A 23,990-nucleotide genomic window follows, 5' to 3' on the forward strand; every position below is an offset into this window, starting at 1 on the left:
TTTGTGCCAAATTTGGTGCTTGTATCACAAAATGCACAACAGGTTTGCTATGCTGCTACACTAATACATTTCCCTATCGGCTTCTTGTTTTTCTTCCAACGTTGTGCTATTTCCAAAATCAATATCGTGCCTCATGCACACTTCATCAACCCTATTGAAAGGTTTGCTCCACGGTTTAGGATTGTCTGCCTCATTTAATCTTTTATCCAAGTTTGTGCCTGGACCACAGAAAGAATACCCTGGTAGATGTAATTCCCCTGGTATTCCAGTAGTTGTAAATTTACTTCCTGATAAAAACGTTTGTATATCTCCCCCTCGTTTGTGTTTGGTGAATTTACTCTTTTTTTAAGCCACAACCGAACATGTACCTTTTTGTATAACCCTATTATTTTTACTTTTAACATACGAGATATTTTTACTCTTGTTTTTCTCTTTACATTTTAGACAATAACTCATTTATTTATGTGAAAAAGTCCGACAGAGTGCGAAAAACTTTTTAGTTTCCAACATGCACATGTGAAACTTAATTTTTAAAACATAAAGAATCCTTACAAATGCCTTCACTCTCTCCTCCATTTATTTAAGAAAAAAAATGTAAAACTTTAAACAAAGGCAATTACACCAACATCATCAATAATACAATCTTTTCCTTCATCTCCACTTTCTTGTTTAAATCTTCTCCCTGAAACCGATGTTAATAGTCTTGCCACAAATATTTCTAATAGACTTGCCAATTCTTCATTTTCCTCCTCGGTGCGTTGAGATTTATTAACCTCCGCCATCTTCGAAGATGGATGGAGGTTACTGTTTTCACCCCTTTCTGTTTGTTTGTTATTTATTTTCTGTAATACCTTTGATCTTTTTATCATCTCACTGGTTTCCATATTTTTGTATTTATTTATTCTCTATCTTTCCTCCCTCTCCCTCTCCTCCCCCTCTCTCTCTTCTCAGTTACTTCAACTCCTTCCTCATCCCTTACTATCTTTGAACCACTATCATCCCATAGAATATCATACATATATTCATCTGGATTACTTGATATTCCTGCATCCAAAATAAAAATTTTTACAACAGGAAACCAATAAAATTTCTTCTGATTTTCTAAAAGCCTTGCGTTTTCTTAACTTTAAAATTCTTTCATTAGTTAACATTTTAGTTAAATCCAAACTTGTTGGTTTATCAACATCAGTATAAAGCCAATCTTTTATTGAAAATACCTCATTTTTATGTTGTAGAACATATTTATTAAAATACCTAATACCCTTTTCTTGAAGGTATGCTTGGACACAGAAATGATAATTTTCTTGAAGCCTTCTTTGCTGTCATTTCTATATCAGAAATATATGACAGATTAATATAATGACAGGAAATACCTCCCCATCTTCCCATAATTAAATCAGTTTGTATTCCCTTACTTATTATATATAATCCTGTTCTTTGTGTTTTCATGATATAAACTAGGGCAAAACCATGATTGATTTTACCCTTATTAAATTATTTTATTTGTTGTTTGCTAATCGTGCTTCCACAAAACTCATTCTCGGCACCAAGTGGATATTATTCTTCCTTACAAGACTGATTTGATTGTTCCAGGTCTTCTAAGTTAATTTTAAATGACCAATTATACCCTAAATCATTCATATCATATCCCCATTGTTCTATTCTCATACAAACGATACGCCCTTCTGTAGAAAAAATTATTTTAATTGGAACTGTGAATTCTGTATGACCCGGAGAGAAAAATCAACATTTCTGTATCTTTGGAATACACAGCCATTTTATTTAAGGATATATATATATATATATATATATATATATATATATATATATATATATATATATATATATATATATATTGTGATAAATCACTTAATCTCACCAAGTCATTCACGGCAGTCGGGCTTGGATAATTTATTAATTTATAAGCATTTTTCATATTAATATTTTTTGTTATACTATATTTCTGTCGTTCAGCCTGTGCCTTTGTGTAATAATTTGATAAATCAATATCCAGTTCTTGGGATACACCAAAGATAGAACCATCTTTACCAACATGTCATTTATATGAGATTAAAAATAATGTCATTAAAGAATTAATTTTTGTTGAGTTTAAATAACACATACAGACATAATTGACCACAACACTTGGAATTTAATTCTTGGACTTGAAATGTTTGATAAATGCCATTCTGTAAGAATTTTATTACTTTAACAGGTGGTGGAAGACCAAAACTATCAAAATAATATTTGTCTTTACTATTAAAAATACAAACCCAATGAGAACCGTTCCCATTATTATCTTCTAAGTTCATAATAATATTCTTTGTATGTTTAGACTCGTTTGTTATTGTTGCCCGACCTCTTTGCCCGATCCCTTGATTGCATCGTGAATCGACGGGTGATTCGACATTTTTGTGTGAGATGCAAAAAAAGGGCACAGAAAATAAATCCTGACATCTGAGAAAGTAAACTGCTCAACGAAGCAATTATTTCAAAGCGAAACAAAAGTAAGATTTCAAAAATTGAGAACGAATGGATAGAATCATTCATCCCTCATACAAATAACCACATAATGAATTTTTTAATTCTTACAATATTTGATAAGTTCGAAATTTGATGTTTTATTCTTTCCAAATTCTTTAAACCACTCATCAATGCTCATTTATATATTATAAATATATAATCCATTACCCCTTTTAGTTAATTTTACACCTGCTTGTGCGATAGAAGAAAGCATATCACCAACTAACAATCTCGCTTTATCAGGCAGACTTTCAAGTTTTTCAGCAAAATCTACAATTACACCACTTTCACTAATTTGTTTCTCCAACTCTTTGTTATGTCTTTCCAATTATTTTTGAGCCCGGAGTTGAGCCTTCCTTTCGTTGGCAGTTTTCACTGCTGCTGAAATGTTAAAAATGACGAAACAGAATTTGGAATTAATCAGTGATATAGATATGCTTTTAATGATAGAGAAGGCTAAACGAGGAAGAATATCTCAAGTATGTTCTAAGAGATATGCTCAAGCAAATAACATATATCTTCCTGATTATAATAAGAATGAGGACAACTCTTACCTGATGTATTATGATGTATGGGTACTAACAATTTGTATGGGTGGGCGATGTCTCAATCTTTTCCTTCTGGAAAACTTAAATGGGTTGAAGAAAAACATTATGAAAAAGTTTTACAAGACATTGTTGTCTCCTCTCAAAAAGAATTGGATGAAGCTGAAGTTGGATATTTTGAGGTTGATTTAAAAAATCCAGAAGAACTTCATCACAAACATAAAGACCTACCTTATGCCCCTGATAAAGAAAGTCCAAGAAAAGAATGGTTAAGTGATTACCAACAGTCATTTAATAGAAAAAGTAAATCTCCAGAAATACTACTTACTACATTAAATGATAAAGAAAGTTATGTTTTGCATCAAAGGAAGTTGAGACAATATTTATCTGCTGGGTTGAGAGAGGAAAATTCATCGGATTTTGAAATTTAAACAGTCATTGGTTAAAGAAGTGTATCGAGTTTAATACAAAAAGGAGAACAGAAGCAAAAACAGATTTTGAGAAGGACTTTTATAAATTAATGAATAATGCTGTATTTGGAAAGACTGTGGAAAATGTTAGGAATCGATAAAACACAAGACTTGCTACATCTTGGAAACAGGCTTCAAAGTTAATTAATAGACCAAGTTTTGAGCGAGCGGAGGTGTTTTCAGAGAACTTTTGTGCTATTCATTTGAAAAAAAAGAGAGTATTGAAATGGATAAACCTATTTATATAGGAACAACAATTCTTGACTTGTCAAAGTCGTTAATGTATGACTATTACTATAATAATTTAAAATCAATGTATAAGGATAATGTGTCATTGTTATGTATGGATACAAATAGATTTATATTAGAAATTAAGACAAGTGATGTATATGAGGATATGATTGATATATATGATACACATAATTATAAGTCAGGTGATGTGTTGTTTTCATCAAAGAATAAAAAGGTTATTGGTAGGTTTTAGGATGAGTTGGGTGGAAAGGTCATGAGTGAATTTGTGGGTTTGAGATCAAAGTCTTATGCTTTTACGTATATTGATAATAATAACATTGAAAGGTGTGATAAGAAGCTAAAGGAAATAAAGAAAAATATAAATCAAGGAAACAATAAACTTTAAACATTATTACAACTGTTTAACCTTAAAGAAGGAAGAGTACAGAAAAATGAATACATAAGAAGTTATAAACATCAATTATATACAGAAGAGATAAATAGGAAAGCATGAGGAGCTTTTGATGATAAAAGATATATTTTAGAGAATATAATAAAGTCTCACTTATGGTTATAAGTATAAGTGTTAGATATAAGATATTGGGTTGGGAATTTCAACAGGCTACCGCAGTCTTTTTACTGATTTATAAATGATAGAACCAAACAATAACCAAATCAGAGAGTGGAGATGTAATCAGCCTTGGTATTTAAATGGGAAACATAAAGAATGCGAGACATAACAAATAAGTGTTATTGAAGAAATAACCAGGGTAAGAATAGATAAAAGCAAATAAGCAGATACTGATTTATAAATGATAGAACCAAACAATAACCAAATCGAAGAGTGGAGATGTAATCAGCCTTGGTATTTAAATGGGAAACATAAAGAATGTGAGACATATCAAATAAGTCTTATTGAAGAAATAACCAGGGTAAAAGTAGATAAAACAAATAAGCAGATACATTTAATTACAAGTAAGTTGGAGGATGTAAAGAAAAAAAAATATCCTTGAATGGACTGAAAACTTTGATGGTTATCAATTGAGCAATGGAAAAACAATTTACTACAATCTCAAAATATGTGGCTCAGGAGGTGGTAAAATAAGAGCATTAAGAAAAGTTTATCATTTCATTTCTGCTCAACAAAGATACTTATACCTACCAAGAACCAAGTTATTCTTTGTGAATATACTCAATGGAAATGAATGTTATAAGAAAATTAAGTTATTCCTTAAAGTAGAACATGGACAAATATTTGTTGGTTCGCTCTTTGAGTGGAATGAAAATATAAAAGGACTGTGATTATGTTGGGGGGAAGAAGTGCTTTAATCAGTCAGTCTCAATCTTTCATAGTCTCAATTTTACATTTGCTTGTATGGGAGGGGGATAAAAATCACTCAATTTTACATTTGCTTGTATGGGAGGGAAGGGAATAGGTGGGGAGAAAAATCAGTCTCCTATTTTAGGCTTTTGGGGCTTTAGTCAGAAAGTTTTTCCCTTTTCCCCATTCATTTGAATGGGTGTCCCAGAAGCCCCATTTATCATCTACTGCCATCCCTTGAGTGGATGTTAAACTGGGCGCCCTGTCTGCTGGCATTAGTGGTGGACGTAAGCCTGGTGTTGGCTTAGTGGTTAGAGTGTCTGGCTTGGGATCTTAGGATCCTGAGTTGAAGCCCCTTTTTCCACCGAATTAACACCAGGTGGGGTTGACTCAGCCTATCATCCTTCCGAGGTCAGCGACATAAGTACCAGTGCACTGGTATAGGGGCACAGAATCAGCGGCATAGTTGCGCACCAACAAAATGATAGCTACCCTGCAGCCAAGCTGCCATACGTAAGAAGTTGGCAAACATTAAAGACCCCACGGTGTCCTTCGTGAAGTGTAGACGAGCTACCGCCGGCACCCTGAACAAATTACAAATTCCTGCCCTAAATACTGCTGGGAGGCAATGGCAAACCACCCAATATAACCCTTGCTCAGGAAGCTGCTTTGGCGGCACCAACTCTCTGTGAAGAGTACGATAAATCAGCGAGAGAAACGCTGTGAATTCAGAGAAATCCTTAAACTGACATTACAAAAGGGTACCCACGACCAAATGTGATAACGTTATTCAACGTTGAATACTATTGCTATTCAACATCCACAAACACCCTCACCTCATCATCGATGACGAGTTCCTTCTTGATCACTTTCATAGCATACACGCGCTCATTTTTCTTGAATCGAACCAGCAACACCTTGGCATAGCTTCCTCTCCCGATGACGCGCAACAATTCAAAATCAGACAATCCAAATCCCACCTGTGGAATCATTGGATACAAGGAAAGAACAAACCGACCAAACATCACGTCTGTTTGAAGGTGTTCGCAATTTGCTCACCGTACTTTAACACGTTCAATACGCGCTGGATGGCCTTATCTGTCAGTATCGAGGGTCATGCTTCGGTTGGAACCGGCGCGAGCAACGGTACAAACCTCTTTGTCCGATCCCTTGATTGCATCGTGAATCGACGGTTGATTCGACATTTCTGTGTGAGATGCAAAAAAAAGGGCGCAGAAAATAAATCCTTACATCCGAGAAAGTAAACTGCTCAACGAAGCAATTATTTCAAAGCGAAACAAAAGTAAGATTTCAAAAATTGAGAACGAATGGATGGAATTTACATTTTTTTTCTCTGCACATCCAATGTGTGTCGTTAGACATTCAACTGATGGCCTCGGATCGACATGTTTGAGGTGGGTGTTGTACCTCCGTGGTGACGAGAAACCGTTTAAACGCTGAAAGTGATCACGTGGCCAAAACACTTACGTCGATTGGCTGGGATCTCGAACAGAATGCAATCTCGTGTATAAACTTGAGATTTTTGCCTTTAGGCCATCGAAATGCAACTTCATCGGATTTCACCAGGAGGTACTCACATCCTCCCCGATGACGTAATAATGTGTTCCATTCAATAGGATGTTTACTCTTTTCATCACCAAGTTTGTAATTTGACTGGAAATATTACAATTCGATAAATCATTGTAATTAGACCATTAAAGAGCGTTGTGGTATTCGTCAGCATTTGATAATTAAAAAGGATTCTGATTATTACGCTTGATGGCACGGCCTTCCCAGAACAAAGGTCATTGCGAAGAAAATTCGAATCTTCGGAGAGAGGCCTCAGAGAAGAAAGAATTATTTTAATCAGGAAAGGTGAAAGTGGATCGCAAAGCTCATTCATGATCGAATTACAAGATATTATCAGATTTTGTAATATTTTAATGCGAATCAAAAAAAAAAAAGTCAAACGAAAGACAACAGTAAATTGTGTAAAAACCACGTGACGTCACCAAGCAAAACACGGCTGCCTTCAAGTAATAAACTGGGACATTCACCGAAGGTGAACTTGCAGCTTCAACGGGGTCTTCACTTTAAAAGCAGGACCAAGGACGAGGCGTAGTAAAATTTCGAACCGACCAAAGAACACTTTCATCGGTGTTGGAAAACGCATCGATCACACCTCAACTTCTGGAGAGCTCCGATTTAACGTACTCAGATGTAATTTGGAAGTTAATTTCAAAATAGCTGAAAACTGTCACATGACTAACTGCAGGGAGGTAGGAGGGTGACAAATGCTAAACCATTACCTCCTCGGTGGTCATTTTCATTGTCATCGGTGTCACGGTTCCCATGGTGAAGAGATGTGGGCAGAGTGGACTGTTCCTGCAATGGAAATTAAATCAAAGCAATCGGTACGATTATAATGACTTGGTCGCCATTTTATCCGAAAGGAGTTTTTAATGAGACCGAACAATTTCATCCATAACTTACTGTCCTCGCCAGGGAACAGCATTCCAGGTTTTTCTGGGGCGGCAACAGCCTCGGTGGTGGAATGGTTAAGAGCGTTCGCTCTGAGTGGGAGGTCGGTGGGTCGAACCTCGGCAGAGTCGCACCGAAGATATAAAAATAAATGGTACATGCTGCTTCCTTGCTCAACGCTCAGCATTTAGAAAGGATGCAGCACGGCCAAACAACCATAGGTTGGTAATAATAGTGCAGGCTTTGATGAGCCTGATGGCCTCCTGCGCCTAAGTTCCTTGCAAAGGAACTCGTATAATAACACACTGTTCCACACCAATGGAATTAGTCTTTTAGTTCATGCCCCAGTCACTCCAAAATCTGATGCATTTTGGATCAAGTCAAACGGGCAATTTGGTACAATGGGGAATGGCTGGAATGTGGTTTGCACCACTGTGCAACATCAAACATGCCCCCCTATCCCACTCCCCCACCCCCACACCCCCTCAGCTTGCCAACACTGACCAGTCGCTGAGCACACGATGTCGGTGTGAGCCGGTGACAACGTTTATGCACGAGCAGTTTGCAATTGATGCATTTGTAGCCTTGGCGGCCCAGGCCCCAGATCCTGTCTTCACAGTAAGCACAAAATGCCCGCTAAAAGAGTGCAAAGAACAGAACAATTATTTGCAAGTCAAGCATGCTTAAGTAATTAGATGATGATGGAGTCAGGAAAGGTTTCGGCACAGGGCAAGGGGGGATAGATATGGGTTTGAATCCTGCGGAGGAACGCAACAATCTGGTACGAGATGTACTATACAGTTAAAGCCACAGCAATCATCGTTGTGATTTTGATGATGATGATCTCAATGTACTGAACTTTTAACCAAAGCGTTGAAGTGCTCACCCGATTAAACCGCTTGGCCTGGAATGTATGACCATTGACACGGTACAATTTCCGCCATCTTCGCGCTCCACGTCGATAAATCGACTCTGGTGAAGAAAAACACGAGGGTCACCGGAGACGAGACGTGCGGGTGCAGCTGGTGATGAAGTTGATGAGACGCGGCGACACAAACAACACAAACAATGCACACCTCCTCTCAAAAGGCAAAGCTGTAAAAACTTTCACAGCCTCACCATTCGCTCTCCCTTCAACCATCTAACACTTACAGACGTCCGGTGACGGATACAACAATGAGATTTGTGCTTAAGCAAAGAGCAAAATTAAAACGAGCACGTCGAGCAATTTAATCCACAACTTACTGTCCTCGCCAGGGCATGGCATTCCAGGTTTTTCTGGGATACTCGGAAAAACTGGAAATGAGAAAAAGAAAAAAAAAAAAAAACATTAAATTAGTCCAGAGTTCCACTGTCTAAAGCTTGAATGTATATAACTCAAATGCAATAGATATTGTATGGTATTGAACCAAACACATACATCCTTCCATGGCGTGGACACACATTGTAACAAAATTGGCTTCGGCCTTCAGGGAAGGGATAATTTAGATTAACTTTGGGTATTTGGGGTGTTTTGGGTGCTCGGGGACTTTTGGGTCATCTGGGTCTTTTGGTCCCTTGTGGTCTTCAATGGTTGAAGGGGTCTCAGCAGTCTAAAGTGTCAAAACGTGCATCCCAATAGTACGTAATTAATGGACTGTGTGTGTGTGTGTGAAGTGAGAAGCAACTGATGTTCAAAAAGTACATAATTAATAGACGTACGTGCAGTCTGCAACCGACGTACAAACAATACGTAATCAAGACATATAGTCTCACAGCTTCATGGTGAAAGGAACGTCATTTATGGACGTTTGTCATCTCCAACCGACGTTGAAACGGAACGTGATTAATAAGCAAAGAGTCACACGGCTTCCCGAACGGCGTCACAACTTCACGGACTCACGGACCGTTGTCATGTTTATACGGTGCCTATAGAAAGCCTTACACCCCCTTTTCAAAATTTTCACCTTTTGTTTCCTTATATGGACCCTGGAATTAAATTTCATTAAATCAGACTTTTCCCACCTTTATTTGTACATCGTAACCCACAACTTCAAAGTGAAAAACAAATTCTACAAATTTCAGAAAATTAATTAAAAATACAAAACTAGAATATCTTGGTTGGATAAGTGTCCGTCCCCCTTATAATAGCAATTGCAAATTAGCTCAGGTGTCACCAATCACACACAAAGTTAATTGGCCTCCACCTGCGTTAAATTGTAGTGATTCTGATTATTTCAGAATAAAATCAGCTGTTCCTGGAGGTTTCCTCTGCTGGGTAGTGCATTTCACAGCAAAGACTCAACCATGACAACCAAGGAGCTTTCAAAAGACCTCCGAGATAAAGTTGTGGAAAGCACCCATCGGGCGATGGGTATAAAAATATTTCAAAGGCCTTGAATATCCCTTGGAGCACAATCAAGACAATCATTAAGAAGCGGAAGGCGTATGGTACCACTAAGACCCTGCCTTGATCAGGCCGTCCCTCAAAACTGGATGACCAAGCAAGGAGGAGACTGATCAGAGACACCACCAAGTGGCCAATGGCAACTTTAAAAGAGGCAAACAACTTACATGCCTTTATGGCAGACTGGTCACTGTGTGCATGTAACAACAATATTCCAAGCACTCAACAAGTTTGGCCTGCCTGGAAAGGTTGCAAGAAGAAGCCATTACTCAGAAAAGCCCACCTTGAGTCCCATTTGAGAAATGCAAAAAAGGAAACCACATCTGTAAACAGATTCTGAAGCCATGTGGCAAAAATTTTGTTGTCTGACGAAACAAAGATGGAACTTTTTGGCATAAACGCAAAACGTTACATTTGGTGTCAACCCAACACAGCACATCACTCAAAGAACACCATCCCTACTGTGAAGAATGGTGGTGGTAGCATCATGTTGTGGAGATGTTTCGCATCAGCGGGGATTGGGGCACTTGTCAGGATAGAAGGGAAAATGGACCAAAACAAACAAAAATCCGAGAGGAAAACCTGCCGCCTTTAACAAGAAAACTGAAATTGGGACGGAAGTTCACCTTTCAGCATGACAACAACCCGAATGGAACAGCCAAAGCTACACTGGAGGGGTTAAGGAACAAAAAGATAACTTTCCGTGAGTGGCCCAGTTAGAGCCCTGACCGAAGTCCAATGGAAAATCTGTGGCATGACTTGAACATTGCTGTCCATCAACACCCCCCCCACACATTGACTGAGCTTGAACAGTTTTGTTCAGAAGAATCGACAAATATTGCCCAATCAAGGTGCACAAAGTTGGTAGAGACCTATCCCAACAGACTCACAGCTGTAAATGCTGTCAAAAGTGTTTCCACCAAGTATTCACTCGGGGGGCGGGGGGGGTGGATACTTATCCAACCAAGATATTCTAGTTTTGTATTTTTAATTAATTTTCTGAAATTTGTCAAATTTGTTTTTCACTTGGAAGTTGTGGGTTATGATGTGTAAATACAGGTGGAAAAAAAAATCTGATTTAATGCAATTTAATTCCAGGTTATAAGGCAATAAAAGGTGAAAAATTTGAAAGGGGGTGTAGACTTTCTATAGGCACTATATATAAAGATACGGTGCATATACTGCTACGTAAGTGGGGGGCAGGGGGGGGTGGATTAGATCTCACCATAGAGGAGATACGACTTGATAATATAGCATATAAGGAGTAGTTAGCCATCTCAATGTATAAGTAGGGAAACACTAATTGAAGAATTGTCCTGTTTGAATGTGCACCATACAGTGGATGGTGCATGGTGGACCTTCCACAAATGGTCCACTATGATTTATGGGCTCTCGGTTTGGGAAGAGAGCCCTGGGTTTTAATTGGCATTGGTTTCACGGGAAGAATGGCTGCAGCAGGCACTGCTGGTGTTGAACTTGTACTAAATTTACCCTTTCCCCATTGTCAGGACTCACCACGCTCCGCTATTGGGGGTATGAAGGTGAGTTTGGGAACTGGTATGGGTGACGGGCAAGAGTGGCCAAGAGAGCCAAGCGTGTCGATCGGGTGGAAGAGGTTAAAATGTGAAGTGTGCTGTAAATTAACAAGCCGGTAGGTGGACATGGGTAGTCGACTACCCAAAAGAACCTGACACGATGGGCCCGTTCGATGGGGAATGACCTGAGGATTAAGCACAAGAAAATTCATGATTCTAGCTTCAAGGGTTAATGCTGCAGATTGTTTTTTCGTTAAAATACCCCCACATTTAGAGGTTTTTCGGCCGTTGCTAGGCAACGGAGGGGTCCATAGCAACGGTTCTTTCTCACACATAACTGGGACATACCATGAACCTACTGTTGCGAATTCGCGCCCGCCGGCGTGCGGACGGCCACGTAACTCGGATCGCGGCACGTCGCCCACCGGACGGACAATTCAGTCGTGACCCTCTCGGACCAACGCCGGGAGCTAGTCACGGGTGGGGGGTTAACCTCACCACGATCGTGCCAATTGCCCACCCACGCAGGATAGGGTTGCTCGCCAAATTCGATCTACCTAAGTACCTGCGCGAATGGTCGACCGGGCGATCGCACCTCGCCGCAGGTCGACTCCGGACACGGGCCGCTTGGGCGGCCCGTTCCATGCTATCGGGATAACCGAGTGGTGTTATCGCCGACCTGGATGGTTCAGATTAATTACCGGGCGTATTAAGCCCACTACGAACCCTTTACATGAAGCAGGATGGAGGGTCAATAAAGAAAAGACGAAGCGAAACGGGAAAACATTTCACACAATGCACATTTATTACGCGACACACGGAAAGCACACATATACAGCCAAACAGTCAAAATGCACATATAGCAGTTAAAACAAAAGAAACAATGACGCAGAGTTACTACCGAATACGTGTACACATGGCAACACTTATACAGTTATACTTTACAGACAGCGCCAACACGCATTTACTCAAAAGCAAAGGAAAGAAGCCACCCTCATAGACAAGGGGGCAGACAGGCCTGGAGGCCAATATGTGCGCGTGACCTGGAGGAGCGGCCAGGTCCGCGAAACCGGGGGGGGGGGTCCTACCCGCGTCCTCTTGACGCGTTGGCGGACAAGCCGCAGATGTGGCCGCGTGGCTGTGCCCCGACTCCGTGCTCCTTGGCGGGTTTCGTTGGCACGACGTTTTGGAGTGGGGGGTGGGGAACAGGACCCCCTTTTTGCACTATCTCAGTGTGGGGGAAAGGGGGAATTGTTGATGCCCTGGGGGAGGGAGAAAGGCTGGCTGGCTTGGGTCCCGCGACGAGCGATCTCACACCGCGACCTCGTCGCCGACCGCCGTCCTTCTCGCCTCGGACCCGAGCTCCTTTGCCTCTTCCCGCAACTCTCCTCAGCCGACTGGAGAACCCAACTCGATGCCACACCGATGACTTCGCCACCCGACTCCACTCTCTGCCACACTGATGACTCGACTCACTCTCCTCTCCAACCAAAAACTGACTCTGCCCCGATTCGCCTTGCGCTCGCCGTTTTATAGGCCGGCAGGAGAAAACAATATGCAAATATCCGGATCAGGATGACCTCGGGGGCGGAGCCACGCTCGCCAATTGGACGGAGGAAAAGTGGACGTGAACCTCCCCTGATCCTAGAATTTGCATATATCGATTTCACACAGACACGGCTGGAGGCGGGGCCAAGCCGCTCCGCGCTTGCTAATTGGACGGATCAGAAGTGGGCGTGTAGCGTTCTTGATCTGAATTCTCCCTCGGAAAGGCCGCTATTTGCGCTCGCTGCTCGGTGCGTATGGCTGAACGAGCCCAAGACAGCCCGACACTCAGTGTTCACAGGTGGTGCGGGAATGGCCGTAGAACGAGAGAGGTGAGGGTGGTGGAGGGTTTATCGGTGGTGGTTTGATGGTTATGGTGCCGTTTGGGAATGACGGTGATGCAATGTTTGCGGGATTGAGTTGTGAAGGTAAAGGTCGTGGCTGTTGGCGTTGTTGTTGTTGTCTGAGGGTTGGAGCGTGGTTGCAGTTGGTGACGATGGCTGGCGTGGTGGTTGTTGTGTGATGGCAGTTGAGACGTGGTTGGTTCAAAATAAAGATAGAACAGAAAAACGGCTATCTCAAAGCGTCGCAGCCCGAATTAATCGCATAAATTCCCTCTAGACAACGGATTTGGGGCTAACTACACATGTACTTAGATATATCTCACCTACGGGCCCTTTATGGTGTAATGCAAATTTCCACAGCCGTAACACTACCATACCAGTTTCATGTATATCTGACTCATAGTCTCTGAGATATAACGAACTTCGTTTTTTTATTGTTTTTGACCAGGGTTCATTCAAAGTCTATCTTCTCCGACAGTTTTCATAGGATCCGGCTGGAAATTTTTGACAATATGGCTGAATGTACTGCCCAGTCGCTCGTGGCCCGATTTTTGAAAAAATTAATTTTTTATGATTTTTCAAAAATTTCAAAGTCCCGTTGCTAGGCAACGGTGGTGTCCATAGCAACGGTTCTCATTTGCACACAACTAGGTCATGGTATGAACCTACCAACCAAGTTTCATCGAAATCGCCATTGTGTTAACTGAAATCGCCATTTTAAATACTGATAATAAGGGTAGAACAAATCTCAAAAAAAAAAAATAACATTTTCGACTACATCGACTACCCAACAATTGCATTTTGTTTGAGTGTGTGATTATGAGCATGTATGCGAGCCATGGCAGGGTTGGTTCAAAATACCTTGCACTGTAGGTGTTGGAGATTGTATGGCAGCGGGGAAGGGAATGACATTTGGTGTTTTGTGTGTGGGGGAAGGCGTGTGTGGTCTGCAGGTACGGATGAGGCTCTGGAGGAGCAGTGACTGCGATACCTCCCAAGGTAACTCTCACCTGGCAGCCAGAGATGTCTGGAGTGTGAGGGGCCTGTCGGAGGAGGGTCTGGTTTGGGGAGCAACGGGTATTGAGACCTTTGGCGACCCAGGGAGAGGCAAGGAGTGCCTGTGGCCAAGAGTGCCTGTGTGTTGTGGAGACCCTCCCTGACGGGATGTACAGTGAAGGAGCTGTTTGCCTGCTGGGGGCCGAGAAGTTAAGAGGAGGGGAGGGGGCAAAGAAGTTGTGAGATCGATGACTGCACCTGGACTACGGGCACCACAGCCTGAATCGCCTCCACCACCTTATTTGTGCAGGACCTCCCCGCTGCCGAGTTGAGGGCCACACCTGCTGTGTTGAAAGATGAAGCCTTGCAGGGAATTTGACCGTGGTTGCTGTTGTTCTCGTTGTGTATGAATGTGGGAACGTTCCACTCGGTTCCGTGCGACTTGATATGCACTGTGAAAGGCAGGTCGCCCATGAAATTGGATACGTAGTTTCTGAATTGGTATTTGGCCTCAGCTGACAGCTGCTTGCACTGGGGAACGTGGTCAATTAGAAGGGATTGTTTGTTTAAGAAGTTTAATTGTGGTTAAGGTCGGCCCGTTTGTGTTTTTGCCAGCCATTCGCTGGACATCGGAGCAAGGGGACGAGAAGGAAGAGCATTGTATATAAAATTGCAAAATTTTGAATTTTCTTTGCAACTAAGTGGGTAGTATGGTAAAGAGTTAGGTAAGTTAGGTACGGCTCACTTCCCACAGCCACTCCCAATTTATTTTGTTGAGGTTAATTAGGTGTGAGCCTAAGTGTTAAGGCTGGAGCTGTTGCTCCTGTAGTGAACCTCACAAGAGCTGCGGTTCTGGGGTGGGGGCTGTGTTACGTTTGTAGGGGGGAGGTTAGATATAACCAGAGTGGATAGGAATGTACAGTGTAGCATGGTCCAGGTACAAGTAGGGAAGCGTTAGCTTAAGAAATCTTGTTTGAATGTGCAACATACAGGGGGTGGTGCATGGTAATAGTTAGTCAGGGATTATGGTTAAATAAATTGTGCATACAACCTCCATGTCAACCTCTACTGGGGGGGGGGGAACCAGAGAGGGGGGAGTAGAGTGTCGCCTCTAAAGGGTGGAGCTGTGAACGCCTCCCAAGAAGGCGAAGCATTGTCCGGGAGAGAAGAGGGAGGAGCTAATCGGGCAGTTGGAAGTTGGAGATGACAGAGGAAGAGGATGAAGTCCGAGGTAAAAAGATGGCCAAGGAGAAAGAGTCTGAGGAGCTGTGCGTGTTCGAAGGATCAAAAGAGTGTTGATGAGGTCGTCCTGCCTGCCTGACTGCCTCTGCCAGTTTTCTTCACACCGTGCCTGGTTTTGTCTGCCTACTACCTGCCACCTTGCGTCCTAATCATCCCCCTCATCGCCTGCTCATCCCCGCTACCACCAGAACCGAGTCCCCCTCGGTTTTGTCCCCTTCCTGTCAGTAACTATATATATATATATATATATATATATATATATATATATATATATATATATATATATAAAAATATATATATATAAAATTTATTTATTTATTGCATTCCCTTCCTTCCCTCCCAACGTGCAGTCATCTTCCCCTGGTTGTTTGGGTCTCTCATGTCCCACATGCGTGTTGTCCGCCATAAATTCGAAACGTCTCCACAGGAGTTAAGCCGCTCGGGACATCGCGATATTTTACCCTCCCGCCGTGATGAGCTCGACATTAGTTGAGCAGTCGATGCCACAATACACATACAGCATTCACAACGGCCTACTTTCACTGAATCGCAGGACAAAGGCCTCCCTCAACTCATGCCGAAGGATATTTGTCATTCTTTCCAAGCTTGCCAAAGTGAGAGTTTGTGTCGGATTTTGGAATTTGTTCAGAGTGCTGACGACAACTCACCTACCCTTTGCAATTGGCGCCGTGGGATCTTTATCGTCCACAATCAAATTCGACACACCAAACAAACTGGGCACCAAGCTCAACATGCGTCCCAAGGTCTGCGTACATTGCGAGACAAGACCCTGCTTGTGATGCAACAGTCGAACAGTTTATAGTTGGGTCGAGAATCGAACCCAGACTCGACTACTCGAAGGTAAGTGCGCCACCTGTGCACCATCCCGTCGGACACGCGTGCACAACTCAGGGATCCAATGAGAAATGTTCACCACTGTGGCACCCCCAACCTTTTTCAGGAAATTAAAACTTTTATTTTCCAACAACACCGAGCTTACTTATACACCGGAAGATCTTTGAAGTGGTGTTGTAATCACACATCAGGAAGATGCGGCGGTGACTCCAATTTTATTTTATTTTTTCTACTTAATTACTCCATGGATGCGATACTCCCTTCACACAGTCCAGCACGGTGCTGGAACCAATCCACATTCACTGCATGATGCACAAAATAACACCGACGATCCCGCTTGTGCCATCTTAAGAGGTTTCGGTCAAAATCAAAAATGTCTCTGAAATCGTGCGATGACAGCACGTGTCCGGAAACGAAATCCCAAAGTGGCACCGTAAACCCAATAAGAGGAGCCTTGACATTCTCATTCCAAGTGGGATTACACGTCATCAAGAAAAAAATATCATCAGAGATGGGGAATCCCCCGCCATTGAAAAATAATTGAAATCAGATAAGCAGTTTTCCATTTATTACAAAAAACATTTTTTCAAGATGGCCGCCCCAGTCGGCCATCTTGGATCCGGCCACGCCCAAAATCAATGGGGTTCTTCCTTTTCAGGTGGTACATGTGTGACCCAAATTTCAAATCGATATGGCGAAAAAACTTTTTTTCAAGATGGCCGCCCCAGTCGGCCATGTTGGATCCGGCCATGCCCAAAATCAATGGGGTTCTTCCTTTTCAGGTGGTACATGTGTGACCCAAATTTCAAATCGATATGGCGAATAGTTTATGAGTTATCGCACTCAAAGCTATAAATGTTGACGCCCAGCCAGCCGGACGGACGGACGGACGACCCGGGTGATAACAATATCCCCCTTCCGCCACGCGGCGGGGGATAAAAACTGCCCTCACGACCACATCATAAAGGTGTTGACTCGTAAAATGCAGATTATAATCATAAAAACCATTTCAATGTTGGAACTAAAGTCTCAACAAGATAACCAAGTAATTGCTTAAAAAAAAACTTTCACACAATTTGCAACAAAACACAATCTGAATTGGGAAATGGGCAGAAGAAAAAAAAACAACAAAAAGTCAATTTTTGTGACAAATTAAATATTCAAGAATGATGTTCTGTTCTCTTCTTCTTTTTCTTCTTCTTCTTGCGAATGGCAGCTTGGCTGTCAGGTAGCGATAATTTTGTTAGGGCACGACTGCCGCAGATGCTGTGCCCCTCTATCAGTACACTGGTACTCATTTTGCCAACTTCGGAAGGACAACGGGCTGAGTCAACCCCACCTGGTGTTAATTCAGCAGCCAACGGGGCTTAAACTCAGGACCCTAAGATCCCAAGCCAGCCACCCGAACCACGAAGCCAACACCAGGCTTGAGTTCTGTTCTAAACCACCACTTGTGATACGAGTTCCCTTCCAAGGAACTTAATTTCAGGAGAAGGCCCTTCGGCCCATGCACTAATATTGCCAAGTTTTGCTTGTTTGTCCGTGCTCCATCCTTTCAAATGCTGAGCATCGCGCAAGGAAGCAGCATGGACCACATTTATCATCTTTGGTATGACTTGGCCAAGGTACGAGCCATCGACCTCCCAGAGTCAGAGTGGATGGTCGAACCATTAAACCACCGAGTCTGGTTAAATCACTTGATGAATCATTGGTGTGGTTGCCAAAGAACACAATATCTCCCACAAAAAAACCACACCCCTCTGCAACCACAATTACTTGGTTGAAGTCCTTACCGTGTATGATCATCTCAGAGTCCTTATTCAGTTCATAGAGACGAAAGGCCTCGTCCAGCTCCATCTGGGATGAAATTGTGCACGGGTCTCCTAGAAATGAAAAATGATGCAACGGTGGCGGTGGGTGCGTGGGAGTGTCAGTGGTGGGGGAGGAGGGTGAGTGGGGATTGACATCAAGATCGAGCTGGAACAAACGTGATAGCGTTGTGCACGTCCTCACGGCACAATGCAATGGAAAACAACTTTACAATCGACAGTGAATGCGGAGGCGTCTGTACCTTCAGACTCAAAGAAACCCACCTTCCTCATCGACCCACTTCATGGTGAACTCTTGCTCCGTGGCAAACTCGCACATCTCTTGAATATCCATGCAAAGGTCGGAAAAACTTTTTCCTGGTTCCACATTTGTTATCAGAATGTCCCTACACACAAACAGTCAGCACGATGTCAGAACTTCCAGTGTACATAATAAAGAAGCAAATATATTGTTACGAATCTGGAAACCATTCGCCTTCACACAGACAGTTGACCCAAAGTTTAGTTATTTGGTTAAGTATATGTGGATAGTTAGAATCTCTCCACTATGTCTAATGGGAATTTCATGTGTGCGCTGCGAGTTTCTTTCTAGTTAGTTTTCTGCAATAAATCCCCCTCCACTCCTTCAGCGCCATCACGCACGTGTTCGAGGCCACGGACATAGGCGGGGGTAAGATCACCTCAGGGCCGACCCCGCCCAGCCAGATGGAATGTTCCCCTCGTCCAATCGGGGGTGAGATCACCTCAGGGCCGACCCCGCCCAGCCAGATGGAAAGTTCCCCTCGTCCAATCGGAGGTGAGATCACCTCAGAGCCGACCTGCCCAAGCCAGATGGAATGTTCCCCTCGTCCAATCGGGGGTGAGATCACCTCAGGGCCGACCCCGCCCAAGCCAGATGGAATGTTCCCCTCGTCCAATCGGGGGTGAGATCACCTCAGGGCCGACCCCGCCCAGCCAGATGGAATGTTCCCCTCGTCCAATCGGGGGTGAGATCACCTCAGGGCCGACCCCGCCCAGCCAGATGGAATGTTCCCCTCGTCCAATCGGGGGTGAGATCACCTCAGAGCCGACCCTGCCCAAGCCAGATGGAATGTTCCCCTCGTCCAATCGGGGGTGAGATCACCTCAGGGCCGACCCCGCCCAAGCCAGATGGAATGTTCCCCTCGTCCAATCGGGGGTGAGATCACCTCAGGGCCGACCCCGCCCAGCCAGATGGAATGTTCCCCTCGTCCAATCGGGGGTGAGATCACCTCAGGGCCGACCCCGCCCAGCCAGATGGAATGTTCCCCTTGTCCAATCGGAGGTGAGATCACCTCAGAGCCGACCCTGCCCAAGCCAGATGGAATGTACGCCTCGTCCAATGAGGGGAGGACACCGATCGCCCGACGACCCCGACCAATCCGGAGGCGAGTTACCTCAGAGCGGATCCCTCCACCCGCTCGGGGGAGAGATAAGAAGGGTGGCGAGCTGTCTCAGTGGCGGTCTTTTTCGGGGTTCCTTGGTGGTCAGTGGTCGTGTTGGTGCTCGTGGTGGTGGTGGTCGTGGCAGAGGTGTTTCGTGGTACTCGTGTCGTCGATCGTCGATCGTCGTTCGTGGCAGCCAGGATCGTGGGCTCATTGGATTCTGGGTCGTGGGTTCGAGTCCTACGGTGGTGGGTTGTGTTGGAGCGTTCGAGCTGGGGATCCCCGTTCCCGTCCACGAACTCCGAGCTCTACAAGTGCGAGTCGGTAAAACCGCACGAGGCGGCCAGGTACCCGGCCAGACTCTGACCCTCAGCTTGCCTTCCATCGCGAGCTGAAGGGCCGAATAAAGACCCACGAGGTCCATTTCTTTTTGGGTGTGTGTGTCTGTCTGTCTGTCTGTGGCCAGTCTGATAAGTAGAAATCGTTTAAGTGATTGCCATTGTACATTTGCTTACATCTATATTTGTCATGAAGTCTGCTCTGTGTTTCCCTCCCTATTACCTTGTAAATAAATAACTGCTAAATGTTCCAGTCTGTGCTTTCTTTCGTTGACCCAGTATGGTTCGGGCTTGAGAATTAGGGAGGCCGATTGTGCCGTAAACTGTCACTTGGGCCGGCACAGCTTTGGTAATTTCCACTCGGTTACGCCGGATCCGAGTCAGTAACAGCGCCTCGGTTCGGACAAAGCCAGCCGAGGGTGTGGTTTCCCCGGTTACTCGACCGCGCGGCTAATTAGGTAAATTGGAATCAGACATAAAGACCCTAACCGCGCGGTCAAAATATTGGCGTCCACGGTCCATTAAGCGACCCGTCGACTTCGGAGTTATCCGGAGTGACGACCTTCAATTCCGGGTGTTCGGAGGGAGACGGCCCAACTGCTCCATCTAGTTGTCATCCTCACCACCGAACCCCGGCACAACAATATTACCACCACCACCACTGAAGGTCGAGTGTCTGTCCGTCTGTCTGTGAGCAGGATATCTCAAAAACTTGTGGACAGATTCGGACAAAACTTGGTGGCCAGGTTTGGTGTGTGACAAGGAAGAATTGTTTCGATTTTGGTGAAGATCCGAATACGGATCTGGAGATGGGTTATTTAATTTTTAAAGCGATTCTTCACCATTGAGAGATGGGCTCGATATGTTCTATTGCATCCGGCATTTGCATGGCGGAGGTGAGCGCTCCACCGAGCGCCCTTCTAATGTCCACAGTTACAAGTTTTCTGATTATAGGACGCTGGTTAGTTTGATTTATAATCCACTCCGTAGTGTGAGTGGATGATTATGTTGCCACATTTTCAAAACGTCTTCCTTTGTGTGCTGTGCCTCTGATGCAGTGCCCTTGGAAGGTGTGAGAAGGAATTTGGGATTTGTTCAGGATGCCTGCGACAACTCGCCCAGTCTTCACGAACGGCACCGTTGGATTTTTAACGTCCACAGATGACCATTGCCGGCAGACAGGTATCCCCGTTTAACATCCATCCGAGAGACGGCACACACCTTGATGAACCACCAGGAAGGCAGCTTATAACTGGGCTGGGATTAAAACCCAGGCGAGACAGCTTAGAGGCGAGTGCTCGTACCTCGAGGCCATCCTGCCAGCACTATTTTCAAAACTAAAGGAGTGTATGCAATATGTAGATTGCCAATTGTGCTGCGTTGCAGACACTACACTCGCTCAAGTCTTGCTTCGGATGCATTCGACGCACAGAGGTCGAGTCGCAGCGCTCCCGATGTGTCACGTGGTTAACGTCACATCATACCACGACTGGCGGGTGGAAATCCCAACACTCATCACTCAACGAGCACGAGCTGGAGCTCGGGTTCAGTTCCGAGTCAGAGTCCCACGGAAGTGGCCCCTTATTAGGTCAGTCCGAGTTGTTGCTGAAGCATTGCAAGCACAATGGTAGTGATGATCAACAATAATCTCTTGCCACGGTTGTTCTTCCTGAAAATAGATGCAATCCATCAATCTGAGTCACACAATTTGTCACGGATACAAACGGGTGATGATGTGGCAAAGCTGACGCCCACAAACGTGGGAAATCACGTGGGGTTGATCACCTCTGGTCATATGTACCTACATATCTGCACCTCCACCCGAAGGTAGGTTCAGTGCTGCCAAAGCAGTTTCACTGTAAGGATTACACAAGCTGCATCGACTTTGGCTTTCCAGCGGTAGCCAGAGTGTGGATGTCAGGAATTTGGTTTGGGGTGACGGAGATGACTCGCCTGCTCTTCGTTGGGAAACACCGTGGGATCCTTAACATCCACCAGATAATGGGAGTCGGCTCCTTCACAGATGGGGATAACAAAGGGTGACAAACACGGATCGAGTTGATGAGGTTCAACAACGAATGGGATGGGGGGGGGAGGAGGGAGGAGGAGGAGGGGAGGGGAGGGAGGGGAGGAGGAGGGGAGGGGAGGAGGAGGGGAGGGGGAGGGGAGGGAGGAGGGGAGGGGGAGGGGAGGGTGTAAAGGGGTGTTTACCAACTGAGTCGAGGGACAAGGAATTTGAAAGTGCAAGTTATTCGCACAACCCCGAGGTTATACAACACCAGAACGAGGTCATGTGTGTGTGTCGTGTGTGGTGTGTGTCTGTGTGTGTGTGTCTCACCAATGTACGTGTGTGTGTAGGTGTAGGTGTGTGTGCGTGTAGGTGTGTGTGCGTGTAGGTGTGTGTGCGTGTAGGTGTGTGTGCGTGTAGGTGTGTGGGTGTGTGGGTGTGTGGGTGTGTAGGTGTGTGGGTGTGTGGGTGTGTGGGTGTGTGGGTGTGTGGGTGTGTGGGTGTGTGGGTGTGTAGGTGTGGGTGTGTAGGAGTGTGAGTGTGTGGGTGTGTGGGGGTGTGGGTGTGTGGGTGTGGGGGTGTGTGGGTGTGTGGGTGTGTGGGTCTGTGGGTGTGTGGGTGAGGGGGTGTGTAGGGTGTGTGGGTGTGTGGGTGTGTGGGTGTGTGGGTGTGTGTAGGTGTGTGGGTGTGTGGGTGTGTTGGTGTGTGGGTGTGTAGGTGTGTGGGTGTGTGGGTGTGTGGGTGTGTGGGTGTGTGGGTGTGTGGGTCTGTGGGTGTGTGGGTGTGTAGGTGTGGGTGTGTAGGAGTGTGGGTGTGTAGGAGTGTGGGTGTGTCGGTGTGTGTAGGTGTGTGGGTGTGTGTGTGTGTGTGCGTGTAGAGGTGTGTGCGTGTAGGTGTGTGGGTGTGTGGGTGTGTGGGTGAGTAGGTGAGTGGGTGTGTGGGTGTGTGGGTGAGTGGATGAGTGGGTGTGTGGGTGTGTGGGTGTGTGGGTGTGTGGCCGTGTGCGTGTGTGGGTGTGTAGGTGTCTGGGTGGCCGTGTCGGTGGGCGTGTGGGCGGCCGTGTGGGTGTGTGGGTGTGTGGGTGTGTGGGTGTCTAGGTGTGTGGGTGTGTGGGTGTGTGGGTGTGGGTGTGTAGGTGTGGGTGTGTACGTGTGGGTGTGTAGGAGTGTGGGTGTGTCGGTGTGTGTAGGTGTGTGGGTGTGTGGGTGTGTGGGTGTGTGTGTGTGTGTGTGTGTGTGTGTGTGTGTGTGTGTGTGTGTGTGTGTGTGTGTGTGTGTGTGTGTGTGTGTGTGTGTGTGTGTGTGTGTGTCTCACCCGTTGTAGTAAGCCTTGACTCGAACGCGGCTCCCCTCCTCCGTTTGAGACATCTTGCTGGTTCCACCGTCCCACTCTCCGTTCTTCCTTCACCGGTATTCTCGCCCCGAGTCGACACGTCAACGACCCGATCCTTTCAAACAAACCTGTCCCTGCGAGAAACGACCCTCCTCGACTCCAGCCGAAGTACAAATTGTCAAGAACTCTTCATCCAGGACCGAAACTTCTTTCTCTTTTCTTTAAAAAAAAAAAAAAGTTTTTCCTGTTGTTGTTGTTGTTGTTGTTTATGTTTATGATCCCAACAATAAATTATCCTTTCATCTCGGAAATCCCACCGATCCCCACATTGTAAAGTCTCCCGATCATTTCCTTCACTCGACTGATTTTTTCTCTGAGCGAACGGGGTTCACCTCGAACTTCCTCATTTATCTTTCCCCCGGTTGTTTTCCGGATAACTCGTCCATAACTTCCACGTGTTCATCCATGGATTCATTTAAATGTGAAACATATTGTTTAGTCTCCACATCACACGGATGTTTACTATGGTGTTTACTATGGTGTTTACGATGGTGTTTACGATGGTGTTTACGATGGTGTTTACTATGATGTTTACTATGGTGTTTA

The 23,990-nt window shown here is 44.7% G+C and overlaps 1 protein-coding gene across 6 annotated transcripts in view; it reads right to left on the minus strand.

The window, feature by feature from the left end:
- Positions 1-23,786, minus strand: part of PRKCI (protein kinase C iota) — a 49,917-nt gene extending 26,131 nt beyond the window's left edge. The window contains exons 1-10 of one of the 6 annotated variants that reach the window (XM_085880020.1): positions 23,367-23,784; positions 21,998-22,059; positions 18,568-18,689; positions 18,268-18,357; positions 8,817-8,867; positions 8,458-8,543; positions 8,076-8,207; positions 7,400-7,475; positions 6,245-6,297; positions 5,927-6,070 (exon numbers count right to left, since the gene is read on the minus strand). In XM_085880020.1, the coding sequence (XP_085736146.1) occupies positions 5,927-6,070; positions 6,245-6,297; positions 7,400-7,475; positions 8,076-8,207; positions 8,458-8,543; positions 8,817-8,867; positions 18,268-18,357; positions 18,568-18,689; positions 21,998-22,035 (792 nt within the window). In that variant the 5' untranslated portion in view covers positions 22,036-22,059; positions 23,367-23,784. Of the gene's footprint in view, positions 1-5,926; positions 6,071-6,244; positions 6,298-7,399; positions 7,476-8,075; positions 8,208-8,457; positions 8,544-8,816; positions 8,868-18,267; positions 18,358-18,567; positions 18,690-19,718; positions 21,961-21,997; positions 22,060-23,366 lie in introns of those variants that run through there. The other 5 variants (XM_085880018.1, XM_085880017.1, XM_085880021.1 and 2 more) reach the window with 5 other exon arrangements.
- Between the last annotated feature and the right edge of the window lie 204 nt (positions 23,787-23,990).

This window comes from Eptatretus burgeri, chromosome 4, assembly GCF_056783735.1.
Source record: "Eptatretus burgeri isolate ZD-2024b chromosome 4, Ebu_testis_v1, whole genome shotgun sequence".
Classification (NCBI taxonomy): Eukaryota; Metazoa; Chordata; class Myxini; order Myxiniformes; family Myxinidae; genus Eptatretus; species Eptatretus burgeri.